A 20,744-nucleotide genomic window follows, 5' to 3' on the forward strand; every position below is an offset into this window, starting at 1 on the left:
ACTGTTCGGTTTCTCACACAAACCGATCATTTCGTGTCTTAGGACATCAATGTGTCGTCACAAGCCGCAGGGTTTAATTTGGATTTGTCTAAGCAAGTTTTATTTACTCTTATAAAAGAAGTTCCCATTGACCCACATTGTAAGACTGACAGACGGCAACGGTTGGAGTTAAAAATCATCATTTGTGTTCTACTGAAGAAACAAAGTCACCTACATCTTGGATGCGCTGGGGGTAAGCAGATAAACATCAAATTTTCATTTTTGGGTGAACTATCCCTTTAAATTATCCCACTCTGTGACAAGTAATCAAAAGTAGACAACAGTTCACTCCTTAGCATAGTTCTGTTACATCTATAAAATTAGTTCCTGAGGCATGTCAAGGCTGCTCCCACTGTCTGTCGGTAAATACAATTTCATTGTCAGTGGGAATACAGTCCCTGTGTTTCAATGTGCATACTACCCACCCTATCCGCCCTAAATAGCACTGAATGTTAATGTCACATACTATTTAGGATGGATAGTATGCACATTGAAACACAGGCTATGAACTTTAGTGACTTACCCAATGACAAAACAGGAAATGGCAGTGCCCAGGAAAGCATAGGTTATAATGGATCCTAGGTTTCTGAAGAAGTGTCTCTAGAGAAACAAGGAAGAGAAAAATGGTATGAAAAATATCCTTGCCCTGAGAAAACGGTTCAACCTCTGTTGTATGTATTATTTATAAAATAAATACTATATTATATAATCATAAAGGCTGTATTTATTTGATCACAAATACAATAAACCAGTAATATTGTTTTATAATACAGTATAGTAGTAATAGTAATAGTATAGTAATAATTATTTTTACAGTTTAAAATAACTGTTTTGCATTTCATTCCTGATTGCAAAGCTGAATTTTCAGCAGCCAATACTCCAGCTCAAGAAATATTTCCTATCAATGTTGAAAACAGTTGCGCTGCTTAATATTTTTGTGGAATCTGTTATACATTTTTTTTTTTTTTTTTTTTTCAGGATTCTTTGATTAATAGAACCTTAAAAAAAAAACAGTGTTTATATGAAATAGAAATCTTATCTATTCTTATCAATACAATTTGTCTTTGTAGACAGACAGACAGAAATACAGACCGATGGACAGATAGATAGATATATCTTATCTTCTATTTTTCGATCCTTGCTAGATTACAGGGCAGATATTTCCTGTGTGAGTATCAGTCACAAGATGCTGAGTCACTCGGTTGCTACAAAGCACAGCAACTACAAAATAATTTGATGTTAAACCTTTCTCTTTCACTGTCAAAAGAGCTTCTTCTGTTGCAGCTCCTGCACTGCTCTTTCTGATCGAGGTCTTTCTGTGTCTGTGCAGTGAGTAGATGGCAACTAATAATAATCACGGAGATACAAATACAGAAAATATAGTCTAAATTGAAGTTTAAATTGAAACCATGTAACCACACAAACAAAATTTCAGCCTGCTAAACTAATTAAAACAAACAGCTTCCGAGAGCAAATATGAAATCATTCTTGAAAGCAGCAGTTCTTCACAGGAAATGAAACCATTTTCATAGCGAGAGAGTAAGTCAGTGAGCTGAATGAAACTAAGAAAGGTAAAGAAGAGGATCAGAGAGCAAACATTTTTACAGGAGTGTCTCAGAGTAAATGGTCTTAAATCTAACACAAGCCCATCAGTTACTTCTATACTGTAGACACTGAAAATAAGGGGAGTTTTCTGTAGGAGCAGATTTTGTGGTGGCTTCAAAGGGATAGATCCGCAAAAAATTTAATTTGTCATCATTTACGCACCCTCACATCATTTACAAGTCTGTATGACTTTCATTCTCTTGCGAAACACAAAAGAAGATATTTTGAAGAATGTTGGTAACCAAATCAGAAGAAAGAAAGTGACAGGTTTGGAACACCATGACTTTTTTTTTTTTGGATAAAGTATCCCTTTAAGGACTGTACATACCAAGTGTGAAAATTTGAGGTGCTAAACATCTTAATTTCAATTATTGCCAAAGGTCATACAATCTCTGAGCTCCTCATTTTTCCTCCATTCTGTAAGGATCATCAAAAAAGTCAAATGTGTTACAAAGAGAGGAAACAATGCCTTGTGCTTCTGTCTCAAACACACACAGCTGGCAGAAGCCAGTTCCTCTCACTTCCTCAGGGCCTCCCTGCTCACTCAGCACAATCTAAACCATCACATTAAAATCTGGAATCCAGAAGTCAAAAACATGATATTCATCTGATAAACACTGCAGTAAAATACATGAGCCGATACTGTATATACATCCGGTTTCATTACATTTTGTTCTGTGCAACTGGTGAAATTACGCAATGCAGTCTGTTACAGAGTGGGGCTACATGATTAATCATATTTTAATCGTGATCCTGATTCATTAAATACAATCGTTGCAATATTGGTGATATATGATCTGAAAACACAGACAAACATGTATGTTGGGACAGTTCAGCGATCTCCATTGAGATATTCTGCTCACATATACAGTCAGCCTGTGCTGCTTCACGAACCGCTTGTGCTTTTTGCTGCTATTAAATCTGTGAGCAAACCCTCTCAGAGACTAATAATGAATTCAAACATGAATCTCGATTAATTTCATTTGCAATTGTGGTTGCTGAATAAATGCATTTACGCAACTCTGTGCTACTGCACAAAGTAAAAAAGTTAACATAATTTGAAATGATTGGAATTAATATTAGGAATTTTGCTGTTTTAGCATTTGAGAGAAGCTTCATAAGGTTTTAACAGTTTATAACTTTTTTATAATAAGAGCATGTACATGTATATGATAAATACAATAAATCAGGAAACTCAATGAGGTAAAATAAACCCTGCGTATGAGTTGACATCCTCTTTATTTGTGCTTAAGTGAAAGTGTAATAATTCTTATGAAATGTAATAAGTAATTTCTCAAATGAGAGCGATCGTGATTAATAATCACAATTATCATTTCTGAGTAAAAATAATCGATTATCATCAGCCCTAGTAGAGAGTACTTTATAAATGTCTTTGACTAAGAGCCCTTATCACATGGAAAGTCAAAGCAGGCACTAGTTTATTTGTATTTTATTTACAACAAAACTTTTTTGGATGAACTATGCCTTTAAAGTATTTCATGAAAGTGTAAAAAAAAAAAAACAATAAGCAGAATAATAAGCAATGCCTCTGTACACTATGTCTGTGTGTTGGTATTTGTGCCAATATAGTTTACTGCCAAAAAGCTCTGTAATACTTCTATAAATAAGCCAAATTAACACTGTAAGCCACTGAATAATAGGTCATGGGGAACAATAATGTTAAACACTAAAACCCAACCTGGCTTCACAAATTATACAAAGGTCACAATCTGACTTCCCATGTTAAATATACATTAAAGCATAACACAGTTGGTCCCACTTTATATTAGGTGTCTTTAACTACAATTTAAATTAATCATTTAATAAAATGCACTTACTGTGTACATGCATGTTTTTACATTGAAATTATATTTTTAAAAATACCTGCATGTAATCACATCTGTAATTACATCTATAATTACACTGTTGACCCTTCCCTTACCTTTTAACCACCCTTAAACCTACCCATACCACCAAACCAGTCACTAACCTTACCTGTATCCCACCTCAATAGCAGCAGAAGTGTTTTGCAATACAATATGAACACAATAAGTACATTGTACTTATTTTTTGATTTAAGTACATAGTAGATAAGGACACTTAATATAAAATGTGACCACACAATTTAAAAGGTGCCAGTGTAATTAAAGAGAAGTTTGACCAGCTCTCAGCTCTCATCTAGTCCGAGGCAAAACGGAAAAAGAACAGAGATCAGGTTGCCTTAATAGATCATATTTCAAAATGTCATAATGTAAAGAAGTAAAGAAGCACCTTAACCGATGAACGCTTTACTAAACAAGCAAAATAAAAGCTAAAACAATAAAAGATAAATTCCCTGCTCACAATATCACTCATACCTTTTTGAGGCTATATCCGGCATGGAATATGATGGGAGGTAACAGAATGTTGAAGAACACCTCTGGGTCAAAGGTCACCTGCAACAAAAAATATGTAATAGTTAATTTGTTAAACAAATATTTATTATAAACACTTTTAAAATAAATTTTATTATTAATCTTGTTAAACACCTCATGAATAACTTGAAATTGCAATTGCCAATCCTGTGTTGATGTATTTTCTATTAAAACAGGAAGCTGAGATGTGACATTGTTGGGACATGCCCTTGTTTAATTCATCATCAGGAGGATGCTGGTGTGTCATAATGGTATCCTGGCTGGAGTAACTTCCTGTTGACGTTCGAAGTGTTGTCAAACAAAACAGAGGCTAGCTAGACCCTCCCTCCTCCCTCCTTCCCCCCCCCTCCGTGCTTCCTGAAACAGTCATGAACGCGCATTTAAAATCATTCTTGTCGGTTATTGGCTGGAGCATGTTTATTATGATTCGTGGTCCAGGCTGCACCAGTTTGTTTTTATTGCCGTTTTCGGAGCTTGTGGCGACTACAGAGACCGCGGTTTTTTTACAGTGTGTTCAGGGGACAGGCAGCTAGCAGATAGTGAGGAGATGTTTGCTGTATGTGACAAAAAATGTTTTGGCCTAAAAACGTGTGACATCACTTAGAGTACCTTTAATTTACCATTTTTATTTATGAGCTGCTGTTTGTTGGCTGTTGTCCTATCAGATCAATAGCAGGAGGTATTTATAATTTAATATAATTTTGATTCAGCATTTATTGTTACATTTTCAAGTTATTTCAATTTTAGTTTAAGTTTTAGTCATTTTGTTATGTGCTTTTGTCATTTGACTTTTTAATATTTCTATTTAGCTTTCATTTATTTTTATTTCAGTTTCAGTAATTTTAGTACTTCAACTCAACTTATTTTATTTCAGCTAGTTACCAAAGCAATTTTTCTAATTTCCCTTTACCTTTTTTAAGAGTTTCATCTAATATTTATATTTTATTATTTCTACTTTGATAGCTTTAGTTTTCAATAACAGTGCTGAACAGAAGACAGAAATTAAACTTCCAAATGAAATTTCATCCTCTGACAAACCTCTGCTGGTGTTTTTATGTATAGTATTGCTGTTGTACCTTGCGCAACATGTCGTTCTGCTCCACACTGTGGATTTCTCTAAGGTTGATCTCCCCCTTGAGAGTGTACTCAAAGAACTTTCCACTAACGTTGAGGAGCACCGTGCTGACGGGACCTTCCTTCAGGGTGCAACTCGGAGGAGTTTTATTATGGTAGCTGGTGGAGGGAATGCCATACCGCAAAATAACTCCCACCAACAGACCTGTCCGACACACAGAAGACACATAAATCACTCACATACACATTCAATTCATACACTGTGGGGGGAAAAGGCTTTCTGAAAGGGAAACAACAAATTTTTGCAGTGCCACTGAAATTACACTCTTCTCCTTAAAAGCTCAGTGTGAGCAGATTTGTTTCTGTGTGATGACAGGGAGTAGAGATGAGAGCCTGCTGTGTTAAATCTGTTGGAGGGTATTTCCATACTAATGAAGTGTCAGAGGAAGTCAACAGCACACACAGCATGGACTACAGAAACAAGAACAGAGGCAAAAAAACACAATATAGCAAAACCCCCTGCAAAAAGCATGAAAAATACACTACATTAAATAAAGCTAGGTCTAGACAGAAGAGATTTGGTGGGAAACTCTGCTGATTGCCGTTGAATGAATTTGAATACAATGAAATGTGTTAAATGCACTGCAGTCTACCTCACTCTCAGAATAAATGCAAAAACTTTACTTTTAAGGGTACAGTTGACATCACTGGGGCAGTACCCTTAAAGAGACTACTTCATACCTTAACTACTCCTAAAAGGTAGTTCAGTACTTAGTTCCTTTAGTTAGATATTACTACTCTAAGGAACTGATGTAAACCTTTAAAGGTGCCCTAGAATGCTTTTTCACAAGATGTAATATAAGTCTAAGGTGTCCCCTGAATGTGTCTGTGAAGTTTCAGCTCAAAATAATAGATTTTTTTTTAATTAATTTTTTTAACTGCCTATTTTGGGGCATCATTATAAATGCGCGGATTCAGCGTGCGGCCCCTTTAAATTCTCGAGTTCCCTGCCCCTGAGCTTGCGACTCTATAATACATTGCATAAACAAAGTACACACAGCTAATATAACCCTCAAAATGGATCTTTACAAAGTGTTCGTCATGCAGCGTAACAGATTATGTAAGTATGGTATTTATTTGGATGTTTACATTTGATTCTGAATGAGTTTGATGGTTCTCCGTGGCTAAAGCTAACATTACACACTGTTGGAGAGATTTATAAAGAATGAAGTTGTGTTTATGAATTATACAGACTGCAAGTGTTTAAAAAATGAAAATAGCGACGGCTCTTGTCTCCGTGAACACAGTAAGAAATTATGGTAATTTAAACACATTTAACAGTACATTAGCAACATGCTAATGAAACATTTAGAAAGACAATTTACAAATATCACTAAAAATATCATGATATCATGGATCATGTCATTTATTATCGCTCCATCTGCCATTTTTCGCTATTGTCCTTGCTTGTTTACCTGCATAACGTCTGATGATTCAGCTGTGCACAGATCCAGACGTTACTGCCTGCCCTTGTCTAATACCTTGGCTTGAACATGGGCTGGCATATGCAAATATTGGGGGCGTACATATTAATGATCCCGACTGTTGTGTCACAGTCGGTGTTATGTTGAGATTCGCCTGTTCTTCAGAGGTCTTTTAAACAAATGAGATTTATATAAGAAGGAGGAAACAATGGTGTTTGAGACTTACTGTATGTCATTTCCATGTACTGAACTATTGTTATTCAACTATGCCAAGGTAAATTCAATTTTCAATTCTATGGCACCTTTAAAGGTAGATAAAATACAAAGATGTCTCTTTAAGGGCACTGCCCCAGTGACAATCTGTTGTACCCCAACAGATCTCATTTTTTTAGTGTTTCCTGACAGTGCATGGTCCCCAAAAGCTTAATCAAATTGGCCAAAATGTGATAAATTAACACACAAGCAGTGATATGTAGAATTACTTCTGTGTCCAATTGCGTAATCTGGAATTTTTCGAAAATACAATCTGCATGTAAACACAATCACTAACAATCCAGAGCAGGATCCGGTGCTTGTAAATACCAGAACTACACCAGAAATAGTTCAAGGAAACAAAAACAAACACATTATAGGGAACAGGGAAAAAATCCTTTTTAATTGGTCCAGAGTGAATAGGTTATTAAATGCTGCTAACCAGTTAATAAAGTTACATTGTTTCTTAACATTTTTACATGAAACAACAGAATTTTTCACACTAACCTTTCGGAATTGCACCACTTCATGTTGCCCAAATGGTTTATTTGCTTGTGCGTAGGGATGCACGATATATCTGCCACCATATCGGTATCGGCTGATATATGTTCATTTTTAATGTTATCGTTATCAACCCAAAAAAGAAAATTTGGCCGATATATTAAAGCTGATAATTAATGGATTATTTCCTACAGCTGAGACATTTCAGATGTGCACCGTCTCCCATTATGGTTTTGAATTGCTTGAAATATGATTGAAATCACTTCAAAAAGGAAAATACAGTTAAGTACAAACTACAGTCTCTCAAATAGGCTACATAATATTATAACAAGAACATTATAATTGTGTGCTTGGGACATGGCTTTTAATGGTGAGACTTTTGTTTTTGTAATCTCTCAAAAATTATATAAGAATTTTGATTTAGATTTATCTGCCAATATATCGGTTATCAGCTTTCAAATATAAAGAATTATCAGTTATCGGTATCAGCCAAAATCGGTGCATCCCCACTTGTGTGTACTTATGAGAGGAAGAGTTCACATGTCCAGTGCTAAATTGTGGAAACCATGACAAATTCTGTACTAAGAAAGCCATGCTGTCTATCAAATATCAGGTGTCCTTATTCTTAGAATTTTGTCAGAAGTATTTAAAAAATGTTTTAGTTATTATAACCTCACAAAAGAAGCCGTGTATTTGGTTCTTGCGGTGCCGTCTGCATCATGACATAATATTCCTGTGGTTTGAGAGTCATACATCACATGCTATTCACAGCTAAGGTGATTGTAAGAAGAAATCAAAAATTGTGCAAGATGTTACATTAAACATGTTTTCTTAAGTAAAGCATCTCCTATTTCAGTATAGCAGCAAGCCTGTGGTGTGAATGCACATAGTGGAGGAGTAATAGTGTGTGTGCGTGTGCGTGTGTGTCTGTGTACACATGTACGCGTGTACGTGTAACAACACACAAATCCCGAGAACTACAGTGGTCATTGGCATGTAGACAGGCCAGGATACGATTTCCAGCACTGAAATCAACATACGGAAGCTAGTTTAGAGTTGAAGGACAAAAAGACACACACACATGCTGTGTGCAGCAAGGCTTAAATGAGCATGTGTGAGGCATTAGTAATTGGGTTAGCATTACAATTACAACCCAGCAACGATAATGAGTGACCTCGGATAACCCCCATCCAATCAGAATCCAGGTAATGCAGCTTAGTGTTTGTCTTCCCCTGCACTGTTGAATATGTCACAGTACACCAAAACAAAACACAATTACAACACTTTACTGGCAGAATCTCTTGTTCTTCAGGGACAGAGGGGATGTTAGAGCAGAAAGCCCCTGACAGCCCAGTCCAAATGATGTGATATATACAGTAGAAAATACAAATAGAAAGAAAATCCAACACACCCAAGTAGACACAACTGTAACATTACCATCTGTCTAGCCGTGAACAGGTGTCTCCATTGTGTGAGCCAAAGTATTGCAACCTTGATTCCACATGGGAATAAAAAAAAACTACCTGAGCCGAACAGGTTCACTGCAACAGCTGAAGTTAAACCTGCTTTGTATTTGCAGGCAATTTATCTTAAAAAGACGTGCAAGGAGTAGAATGGGGCAGATTAATAAGGAGGAAGAGCATAATATGAAAGCTAATTACACACTAGAGAAAGCTCTGATGGAGCATTTGATGGATAGGAATATGAAAGATCCTATTTGAGGGTGAGGAAAGAGACAGAGCAGTTTAAAATACAAGTTATACAGGGAATTGGAAATTAAAATAGCCAGATCTAGAATCAAGGAGGCATTTTCTATATGAATCGAACAGCATTGACGTATAGGCCTATGTACTGTTTGAATTCAGGGGATGCTGTTTGATGCTCACCAAGACTGCATTTATTTGATCAATAATGCTTTTTCAATGGGAATGTTATTTATTTTTGTGATGGCAATGCTGAATTTCCAGCAGCCAATACTCCAGTCTTCGCATAAGCCATCAAAAATCATTTTAATATGCTGAGGTTAGACATATGCCAATATATGGTAATAAGATATATCACAATAATGAACATTCACAGTATTGTTATTGTGGGCATTTCAAAATACAGTGAAATTATTATGAATTATTCAGATTTTTAGTACCTAATACTTTTCCATCAATCGGTTAAAATTCCATGAACCTTTCCATTGCATAAAAGGTTCTTCATAGTGGAAAAGGATATATAGATTTAAATATTTTTCACAAGAAGAAAAAAATGGTTCTTTTAAGAATTTTCCATCAAAAGTTTCTTTGGGGAAACAAAAAAGTTTCTTCTACAGTCTTAAAAATAAAGATTGGAAACGGGTTTTTTTTTTATTTGTTTGTTTTTGTGACGTCATAGAAGAACCATTTTTAGTTCCCCAAAGAAGTTTTCAGTGAAGAGTTCTTAAAAGAACCAATTTTTCTTAGTGTAAAATAACATTTTAAAAATCTAAAGAACCTTTTGTGGAATGGAAAGATTCCATGAATGTTACAGGTTTTTCATGGAACCATCAATGCTAATAAAGAACCTTTATTTTTAAGAGTGAAGCTTCAGCAATTATTGAAACATGAAAATTTGATACCATCTTATGACTAGTTGAGGTGATCAAGAAACATTATTATCAATGCTGAAAAGAGTTGTGCTGCTTAATATTTTTGTGGAAACCATTATACTTTTTTCAGCATTCTTTAATGAAAGTTCAAAAGAGCAGCATTTATTTGACATAGAATCTTTTGTTACAAAAGCCTATACTGTCACTTTTGATCAATATAATGTATTGCTGCTGAATAAAAGTATTAATTTCTTTAAAGTCCTTGTAAAGTCATTTTAAAGTATGTGTTCTGAGTTTGTCACACTGCAGAAAAATTTGTTATTAACCACCCAGCCAAATTTGAATGATTAAAAGACATCTGCAAGTTAATGAAATAAGTAATAAAAATCTCGAAAAAATAGGCAGCGCCCTCTGCTCTCAAACGCTGGGGGCGTGTCCACTGTCGGCGCTGAAACCACGCCCACTCACGAGAGCTGCAGTCTCAACTGACTTGAGTCTAATGAGTCAAATATACTGATGCATATAAACAAAAGAATCACAGTAGAGGGTTGCAAATTTTAGTAGAGTTACTGTGGACTACCTACTAATTATAACATAAGAACACACAGCAACTTACACTTATTGGTGGGCACGTACTGCCGACTGTTGTCGAGTCGACAGACGGCGCCGCAAGACGGGAGGATGAAGGCCGGGACGGGAGAGACTCTGTCCGGCCTCATATCATCGGTTGTCGGTGGGACGGTAGGAAGGCCGAGGCGGGAGGTTGGCCAAGGTCTGTTCAGTCCCATTCACCAAAAACAGCGGATTATCAATGAATCCCAGCTGTCTGATGAAAGTTTTTAAAACTATCCGGTGTAGAACGATATCACTTTAGAGACTAAATTAATCCACCCCTTCATATCATTGTTTTAGAAAATTTAAATAAGGAGACCGAGCTGTATTGTATATTATAACAACCATGTAATATGCATTTGCGTGACGAAGGCATTACTAGCTAAATGTGCAAAGGGCTGTATAACTACTCGAGATTGAGCGGGTGAGCTGCTGTAGCGTTAGGGGCGGTGCCACGTTCGGTGCGTCATCGACAGTTATATATTGTTAGGGGCGGGGCCATGCTCGGGGGCTCCAGTGCGTCATCGGACCCCCGTTTTAGCTCCGCCCAAAAAAATCCTGAACAGAGACTTGGTGAAAAACTGTTTAACGCTTAAACTTCACAATTAAGCATTACACAATTCACAGTCTTTGTAATGTGTTTCAGCAATACATTTGTAACATTTATAAAGTGTTTAGAAAGAATTCTCAGAATTGACTTTACAGGGACTTAAAAAAAAAAAATCTTACTGTCACATAAAATGCCGTAATTAGCATAAAATCACCTATGATGAGTTTCAAATGTACTGCAAAGTGAACTGGAAGTCCCCAAGACTTTCTGGACTGTTGTAACTGCTGTTATTTAATAGCAAAAGTAAATTTGCTGAATTTGGTTCTTCCCCAAGATCACAATGTAAGCAAAGTAGACTAGACATGATACTATACCTGTTTTTCAGTATGTCAGACAGGTAAGTATAGACTCCCAGGTCACCATTTACACAATTCAGATGCATGAACATTTGTCAAATTTATCTAAACAATATTTACAGCAAAGGTTTGACTTTAATGAAACCAAACGGAATAACAGATGGACAAAGCAAAACAAGAGAATCTTGCTTACAACTGGTTCAAGAGGATAAAATATGTCCCTTAAAGGGTTAGTTCACCCAAAAATGAAATTTCTGTCATTAAGTACACACCCTTGTGTTGTTCCAAACCCGTAAGACCTTCGTTCATCTTCGGAAAACACAAATTAAGATATTTTTGATGAAATCCAAGGTTTTATCCCCCAATAGAAAGCAATGTAATTACCATCATTCAAGGTCCAGAAACGTAGTAAAGACATCATTAAAATAGTCAACGTGACTGCAGTGGTTCAACCTTAATGTTATGAAGCGACGAGAATACTATTTGTGCGCAAAAACAAAACAAAAATAATGACTTTATTCAAAAATTTCTTCTCAATCTTGTCAGTCTCGTACACAGTTGACGCAGTGCAGCGCTTCCATGTTTGCGTCCGAACGCCGGCTCAGTATTGGCCGACGCTGTTCAGGTGAGCACCACGATGCATGTGTGTGATGCTGACACAGGAGTTGGCCAATAATGAACCGGCGTTCTGACGTAAACATGGAAGCGCTGCTCTGCGTCAACTTTTCTGGACCATGAATGACGGTAATTATGCTGTTTTCTATTGGGGGATAAAAAAAAACTTGAGTAATTAATGACAGAAATTAAATTTTGGGGTGAATTATCCCTTTTAAGTCGGCATGAAACAGAAGTTGCGATAGTCTTTTCTTCCCTATTGTCAAATTTCACATCCATTGATGCAAGTGGTCTGAAAGAAAACCCAATATTATCTAGTTCAAGAATAAAGCTAAGCTTTATTTCGAATATTGCAAGGAATTTGACAAATGCTTCTAACCAACTTTATCTGCAATAAAGACAGCAAACACACTGTGTAAGAGTCACTAAGGGAAGCAGAAAGTGTATGACTTCAGTACTCCATTTTTAACTACTCCCCCATATTTGTGGCAGATACACAAACATTTGGTTTCTTTCATTCGAGCAGCATTAGTATTCTACTATGCTTACGGAAGAAGAATATGCCGCTTCGAGTCAAAACAGAAGTTGCGTGACGTCATGAGAAAAGGGCATATTTTAAAAAAATAATGTGCACAGAAAAATCATTTATAATAAACACTGCAACATTCTGTAAAAAACAAAAATTGTCGATTTTGATTTCATGGTGACTTTAAGTGGCATCTGACTAAAATATTAAAATAATTACATAGGTCTGAAAATTATCCTCCATTTTTTGCGGTCTATAGTAAACCGAGTCAGAACACTACAGTCTAAAGCACCTTGGTTTAACCAAATCAGACAAACTAAGCACACCAAATAAGTGTGGAATAAGTCTAACCAGCAAAAACAACAACCATAAGCCATTAGTTAAATTACATTTAACCCAGCCTTTCTCTCATGACTTCGGTAAAGTTGGTTTTAAATTCGCACATTCGGACTTCTGATAAATTCAGACTTTCCAATAAATGTGCAATAAATTAATGTTTGCGAATTTTAAGCAGCGACATGATATTGACAACCAACGATTGTCAACTTACAATATTTTTCACAGTCGATCAAAATAGGCAAGTATTGTTTTAATGGCATATTTACTTGTGAATGTCCACTGAATGTCCAATGTAGTGTGATTAACGAGGCTATTGAATACGGATGTCCGAATGTGCGAATATAAAACCAACTTTACCCAAGTTCTCTCATGCCCAAGCAACTCTTTTGTACTTCAGACTGATGAGAGATCTCATTTTCACTGAAGACAAGACACATTTGAAGACAGGCATTTGCCGACCTTGCTGAAGGCCTTTTATTTTTCACATTTGTCTTATTTGGATTAGTTCACCCCAAAAAAAAAAAAATAATAACATTGTGTCATCATTTAATCACCCTCGTATCATTCCAAACCCATATGATGTTCTTTCTTCTACAAACACAAAAGGAGATTTTGTCCATGCAATTACAATTAAAAAGGAAAGAGAAAGACATACAAGCTTCAAAAAGAATGTATAAGCAGCACCACAAAAATATCATACAAGTTTCACAAAAATTGTCTTGAGTGATAAATAGACTTTGTGCATTCCTAATCTTTCCCTATAACTAGCTTTTAAACACTGCAACTGGGTTTGTGTACTGGATAATCTCAAATTCTCATATGGCTTCAAAAGACCTAGAAGATAGTGAACGATTCGCATCGCTTTTTTACTGTCCTTTTTAAAGCTTCAGCTGCCATTTATTGCAAATTCATGGAAAAGCAACCATCACAATTCTTCAAAAATTCTCCTTGTGTGTTCCAGAAAAAAGGTTTAAAGCAACATGAAATAAATGCAATACAACCTGAAATACAATAGCTGTCACACCATTCAAAGCTAGTATGAGGAACTCAACAGGAGTTATGACAAACAAAATAAGAAACGAAACAGCGTCGTCAGAGACCATGAAAAGCGGGCTATACACATAAAATATTATGCAATATCAAAACTGTGGGTTGCATAAAGGCAAACACATGTGTCAGCTATTATGGTACATTCAACAACATTAACGAAACCAACAGGAGAACATGATACTTCAACACCACACTGAAATGACATGACATTAGATCCACACGGTTTGTTGTATTAGCACTCCCAGAGGCTAGCAGGCTACACGGGCTCATTCATTTGAGGCTTAGCTAAGGGGTTTACACGATGGCTGTGTTTCAAAACCTAGCGAGCTGCCTATCTTGACAAAAAATGCGCAAAAACACACGAACTAAAATGATTCAGCCATGATGACTCGGTACAATAACGGCCAAAAACGCTGTCGAGCTCGGCGGCTCATTCGGTTTTGAGACGCAGACGATGTCTAACGCCTTTCGCAATGTAAAAAAAGACTCATTCTCACCGTATATCATAGCCAGTCCGGTTTCGTGCAGGAAGCGCACTCTTCTGTGTTTGAAGAGCCATATTGTGAGGATAGTGAGTGTCAAAAGCAAAATAAATGTAAGTAAATTCACGCTGTCCTGCCTGTGACTTTCCTCTGCCTCTTTCTCCGTGGCAAGTTCCTCCATGCCGCCGTCATCTGCTCTTATCCGATAATAACATTGGCTTAAAATGAACATTAAAATAGGAAACGTGATCTGTGTCCTAAAGCATATAATGTCCATGGCTTTGGTGCTGTGACCGCCTCCATGGTGCAGGATGCTTGTGGCGGGTTCCCTCACTCACTGCCTCAGCTGCGTCAGGTAGAGTCAGAGGCAATAATGATGTATATCAGAGCAGACCGCAGCTCAAGCTCTTAAAGACACACGCACACAGCTACCCCACTCTTACTCTATTTCTGTACTTAGCACAAACATAATACAAAATTGGGCCTGAAAATGTTTTTCAACAGATGATCAGAAAAGGTTGTTCTTAATCTTCAGAAGATGTTGATTGTAATTTGTCAACCAAAGAGGTCAAATTAAGTATGATAGGCCTTATTTCAAGAGTTAGTTCACCCAAAAATAAAAATTCTGTCATTTATTACTCACCCTCATGTCGTTCCACACCCGTAAGACCTTCGTTCATTTTAAGAACACAAATTAAGATATTTTTGATGAAATCAGTGAGTTTTTGGCCTCCAATAGACTGCAAATTTATTACTACTTTCAAGGCCCAGAACGGTAGTAAAGACATTGACAACAGTGGTTCAACCTTAATGTTATGAAGCATCGAGAATACTTTTTGTGCGCAAAAAACAAACAAATATAACGACTTTATTACATATACGTTAACAGCGTAGGAGACTGACATGGAAGAGAAGAAATTGTTGAATAAAGTTGTTATTCACTTCATAACATTAAATGGTTAGTTCACCCAAAAATGAAAATTCTGTCATTTATTACTCAGCCTCATGCCGTTCCACACCCGTAAGACCTTCGTTAATCTTCGGAACACAAATTAAGATATTTTTGTTGAAATCCGATGGCTCAGTGAGGCCTGCATAGCCAGCAATGACATTTCCTCTCTCAAGATCCATTAATGCAGACATCCCAGTTGTTGTACCTCCCTGAAATGACTTTTTGCAGGTTGGGATGTCTGTTAATGTACTAAAAAAAACATATTTAAATCAGTTCATGTGAGTACAGTGGTGCAATATTAATATTATTAAGCGACGAGAATATTTTTGGTGTGCCAAAAAAACAAAATAACGACTTATTTAGTGATGGCCGATTTCAAAACACTGCTTCAGGAAGCTTCGGAGCGTTATGAATCAGCGTATCGAGTAATGATTCGGATCATGTGTCAAACCGCCAAACTGCTGAAATCACGTGACTTTGGTGCTCTGAACCGCTGATTCGACACGCTGATTCATTATGCGCTGAAGCTTCCTGAAGCAGTGTTTTGAAATTTTGTTTTCTTTGGCGCACCAAAAATATTCTCGTTGCTTTATAATATTAATATTGAACCACTGTACTCACATGAACTGATTTAAATATGATTTTAGTACATTAATGGATCTTGAGAGAGGAAATGTCATTGCTACCTATATGCAGACCTCACAGCGCCATCGGATTTCAACAAAAATATCTTAATTTGTGTTCTGAAGATGAACGAAGGTCTTACGGGTTAGGAACGACATGAGGGTAAGTAATAAATGACAGAATTTTCATTTTTGGGTGAACTAACCCTTTAAGGTTCACTGTAAGAAATGATTCTGTGGTCATGTAGATTTGAATTAATGTTTTTGGTTAAAATGTATTCAATATAATTGTGTTTATGATTTTGAGGCAAATATTTAATTAAATTTCAAATAAAAATGGTTGGAATAAAATCTACCCATTGTAGTTAAATAAAACATAAGCATTATATTTACCTAATCCCAAATGGAGAGAATATTGAGTGAATTCAAATTAATGTAATCAGGCAATTTTTAATTGAAAAGCACTTCCTGTCAAAGTGCGCCTTTTTTATGCAGCAGGCCTACAAGACATTTGAAGAGAGTAACATTAGGCTATAGACAGTGAATGTTCGTTTTCTTCTATATTGCTCATCTTGCAAAATTTAACTGGTTGACTTTAGGTAAGAAAACTTATTTTGTTATCACTGGGCTAGTAAGAAGAACGCATGCATTCTGTGTGCCACCAATCAAAATTCATCCATGGCTCCCATCATGCATTGCTGCATGAATAAATTATGAGCTGAATTGTCTTAGTAATTTCCTTTATTCTCATATTTTATTTTGTTCTGTTTATGCAACTTTTTAGTAGCTTGTTTTCTAATGTTCAGGGTTGATCTGTTGATCAGAATATGTTGCTTGTCACCGTCGTTGAGATTCACAGGCTGATTCTTGATGTCGCTTCAGTGTTCATGTAACACTCGTATTTTAATACTTTAACACTCTTGAGTATGGTCTCACATGTACTCCCAGGAGAGTTAATTTAACACTGCAGTTTTTGCTGTGTAAAGCACAAAAATGAATTGTTAATAAAATTCTTATTTGAGTAGAATGTAGAATTAAATTAATTTTTATTAGTACTATTTACACATTAGGGAGTTTATCTTTTTCAAATCAACTCAATATTTTTGTTTAGGTTCTAATTAATTCTGTACTGTTTTCTATTCAAATCTACTAATATTAAATGGATAACTATTAAGGGTCTCATTTAATTAATATTTACTCAATACCAAACCTTGTGAAATTTAATTAATAATATTGCTTGTAATCTGTTGCCTCATTTTTATTGAGTAGATATGGTGTATTTTTTCTTACAGTGTTGAACCTCCATGAACTACCATTTTAACAATATCTTTACTACATTTCTGGGCCTTGGAAGTGGTAATAATGTTTCAGTCTATTGGGACGCCAGAAAGCTCACGGATTTCATCAAAAATATCTTAATTTGTGTTCCAAAGATGAACGAAGGTCTTGCGGGTTTGGAACGACATGAGAGTGGGTAATTAATGACTGAATTTTCATTTTGGGGTGAACTAACCCTTTAATATGATAGGCTTAATAAGCTGTTTAGTTTCTATGTAGTTTATAAAAGCTTTGAATTGTTTGCAGTCCTGTCTAAATACCGTTTAAAACACAGATTTGTTCTGGTTTCACAGTTGTCTAGCAGTACACTTAAGCAAATAATGTGACATTATGTCACTTAGTATATGGGCTATAATCTGGTTTGTAGTTAATGATACGCTTCAATTAAATAAAAATATTTAATTTATAAATCTTTACAAAAACTTGGGTAACAGGGTTGAAGTTTGGGCTTGGTGATTGAGAACAGGCAATTTTAAGAGGTGATACAAATATTGTTTTAAGTTTCAGTGGAAGATACAAACATTTGAAGCAAAGTACTTTTTTCTAAATCACTAAAAATTGAGTGGTTTTGAAGAATGTAAAACTCTTAATATGACCTCCTGTCCTCTGAGGACTATAGCTGTCACAATGATTGAAACAACAGGAATTTTAGATTTCCTTTTTTCTCTTCTGTGTGCTATCACATTTCCTTTGCTATATGAAAAATGCAAAGTCATCATTTTCTTGTTCTGAGCACTCTGTTTAAAACTAACTTTGTAGTGTAGTGTAGTTTACACTTATGCAGAGTCCACAACTGACTTCACACCTATAGGTCAGCTCAGAAAAAGTTGCCAGAATTTGGTTACAATGCTGTAGACATCAACGTTTTGCTAGTCAGGTCTAAAAAACAAGTTCTTTCTGTGGTTCCTGAAAAATGTATTATTGGTAAAGACTAGTCTGTATTTTATTTTTATTAGTTGGTGTTTTTGATCACACAGATGAGTGCATGTAATTTACCAGAGAACATTTTATGGAAGTTGCTGAACAGCTGAACAGCCAAGTGCAATACTATTGTGTTTCCTGGATGTCATATATTTCATTCAAATGTGAGTGATGCGTCATATACAAAGAAAAAAAAATTACTTTGTGTTTAAAAATATACTTTCTTTTCTGATGCTATGTCCTGATTGGTGCACATTACTTAAAAAAACACATCATCACTTCCTCTACCGAGAAATCTTTTATTTTGAGCAGAGAGAGTTTTTGATTACATAGTGCAGAGTTTGTGTGTGTTAGGAGAGTTTCAATGTGTTAAGTATATTATAGACTGAGAGTATTTCATGTTTGTTTGAATTTGAATATTGTTTGTATCTGAGGAACTTTGTTGGTATATTTGACTCCTTTGCCTGTTTTCTGACGCTGATTTTGGATTGCCCTTTCAATTTTGTTTGCCTGGTTGTAAAAACTGTGCAACTGAGTGTTTGGGAAAGTAAGGAGTCTGACACCCCTTTTGTTTATTGTAAACTGTTTGATCTTTTTTTAATATATACAGTCCTGTGCAAAAGTCTTAGGCACGTCAGTATTTTCACCCCCCAAAAAAGGTTTTAAGCCAGTTATTTATATCTTTTGCTGTAGTGTGTCAATAGGAAATATCAGTTCAATCAATTTCCAAACATTCATTTTGCCATTAATTGTAATAATCCAGTGAGATTTTTGAATACACAAGGAGTCTAACAACAGCCGGTGCTCCACACGGAGATCTGATCTCACCATCATCGAATCCGTCTGTGATTACATGAAGAAACAGATGAAACTGAGACAAGCTAAATCCAGGAGAACTGTGGCCTTGATGCTTGAAGAAACCTGCCTGCAAAGATACAGTACTGTGAAGAGTTTTAGGCACTTGTGTAAAAATGCTGTAAAGTGAGGATGTTTTTAAAAAATACTGTTATAAATAGATTTTATTTATCAATGAACTTATATTAACTAAATCAAAACAATATTTTGTGTCACCACCCTTTGCATTTAAAACAGCTCTTGTCCAGGTACACTTGGGCATCATTTTTCAGGTAGCTTTGGAGGCAGGTTTCTTAAAATCTCTTAGAGACACGGCCACAGTTCTTCTGGATTTGGTTTGTCTCAGTTTCATATGTTTCTTCATGTAATCATAGACAGATTTGATGATGGTGAGCTCTGATCTCCATGTGGAGCACCGGCTGTTATCAGTCTTATTGTGTATTCAAAAATCTCACTGGATTATTACAATTAATGGCAAAATGAATGTTTGGAAATGTGAACGGATATTTCCTATTGACACACTACAGCAAAAGATATAAATAACCGGCTTAAAACCTTTTTTTTGGGGGGGGGGGGGTGAAAATACTGAAGTGCCTAAGACTTTCATGTTGCACTCTTTCCCCTAGATTGGGCGTGACACTTGCAAAAAAAGTATCAAAATAGCTTTCTTCAAGCATATGAAGTTCATGAAACCGAAACATTGTGCTGAAAAAAAGCTTCTCTTTTTTTTGCAAGTACTGATAGTGTGCGGGACTTTTTTTAAAAATTTTGATATTTTTTTTGGTCTTTTCTCCTACGCACCTATCTATTACCTGCGGGTATATGAGGGTAATTGTTAATTGACTGAAATCCTTATGAGTTCACATAAAAGTAAAAAACTGACATCTTTTTTGTTTTCTTGTTTCTTGAAATATTCTTCTAAAATTAGCATTTTTATCAAGCTCATGTTTAGGTTCAGTAATTTCACTAGAATGGCAATTAATAGGTCCTATTCATTGCCATTAAAGTGAAATAACTGAACCTAAACATAAGAGCTTGATAAAAAACAAAACAAAACAAAACAAAAAACACTAATTTTAGAAGAAAATTTCAGATGGCACTTGATGATACACGAGGCAACTTTTTGAGCAATGTTGCCGGGCAATTTTGCCGATTGATGTTGCTTGGGCACTTTCCCATTGAGAATAGGCAACAAATTTTGATCTAAAGTATCCAGATAGAAAATTGTTGCCTATTCTCAATGGGAAAGTGCAATGAAAATTGCCCGGCAACATTGCTTAAAAAGTTGCCCCGTGTATCATCACCTTTAAGTCTTCAAATATATATATAAAACCAGACAACCAAAAATGTAATCCATATGCACCAGTATGATTGACATTAATTATTGTGCAAAGATGAGTTTACACAACGCACGAACAAAAAGTTCCCTTTTGTACATAAATAAGGCCGTGGTCAAATATAGTTCATAACCCCCCACCCAACCCCTCCCCCCTTTCGCAGATACGGCTCAGCTTTGATTCGCTGTTACCTAGTAACGCGGTCCGCTGTAGTGATTGGCTCATTCGAGGGTCAAGGAAACGG

The 20,744-nt window shown here is 35.9% G+C and overlaps 1 protein-coding gene across 1 annotated transcript in view; it reads right to left on the bottom strand.

Annotated features, from left to right (window-relative positions):
- slc9a7 (solute carrier family 9 member 7) overlaps positions 1-14,792 on the bottom strand; it is a 42,605-nt gene extending 27,813 nt beyond the window's left edge. The window contains 5 exon segments of the mRNA XM_048199245.1: positions 563-639; positions 4,002-4,079; positions 5,135-5,337; positions 14,490-14,720; positions 14,723-14,792. Of these exon segments, the coding sequence (XP_048055202.1) occupies positions 563-639; positions 4,002-4,079; positions 5,135-5,337; positions 14,490-14,720; positions 14,723-14,777 (644 nt within the window). The 5' untranslated portion in view covers positions 14,778-14,792.
- Positions 14,793-20,744: the final 5,952 nt, after the last annotated feature.

The sequence above is a fragment of the Megalobrama amblycephala genome, linkage group LG8 (assembly GCF_018812025.1).
Source record: "Megalobrama amblycephala isolate DHTTF-2021 linkage group LG8, ASM1881202v1, whole genome shotgun sequence".
NCBI lineage: Eukaryota > Metazoa > Chordata > Actinopteri > Cypriniformes > Xenocyprididae > Megalobrama > Megalobrama amblycephala.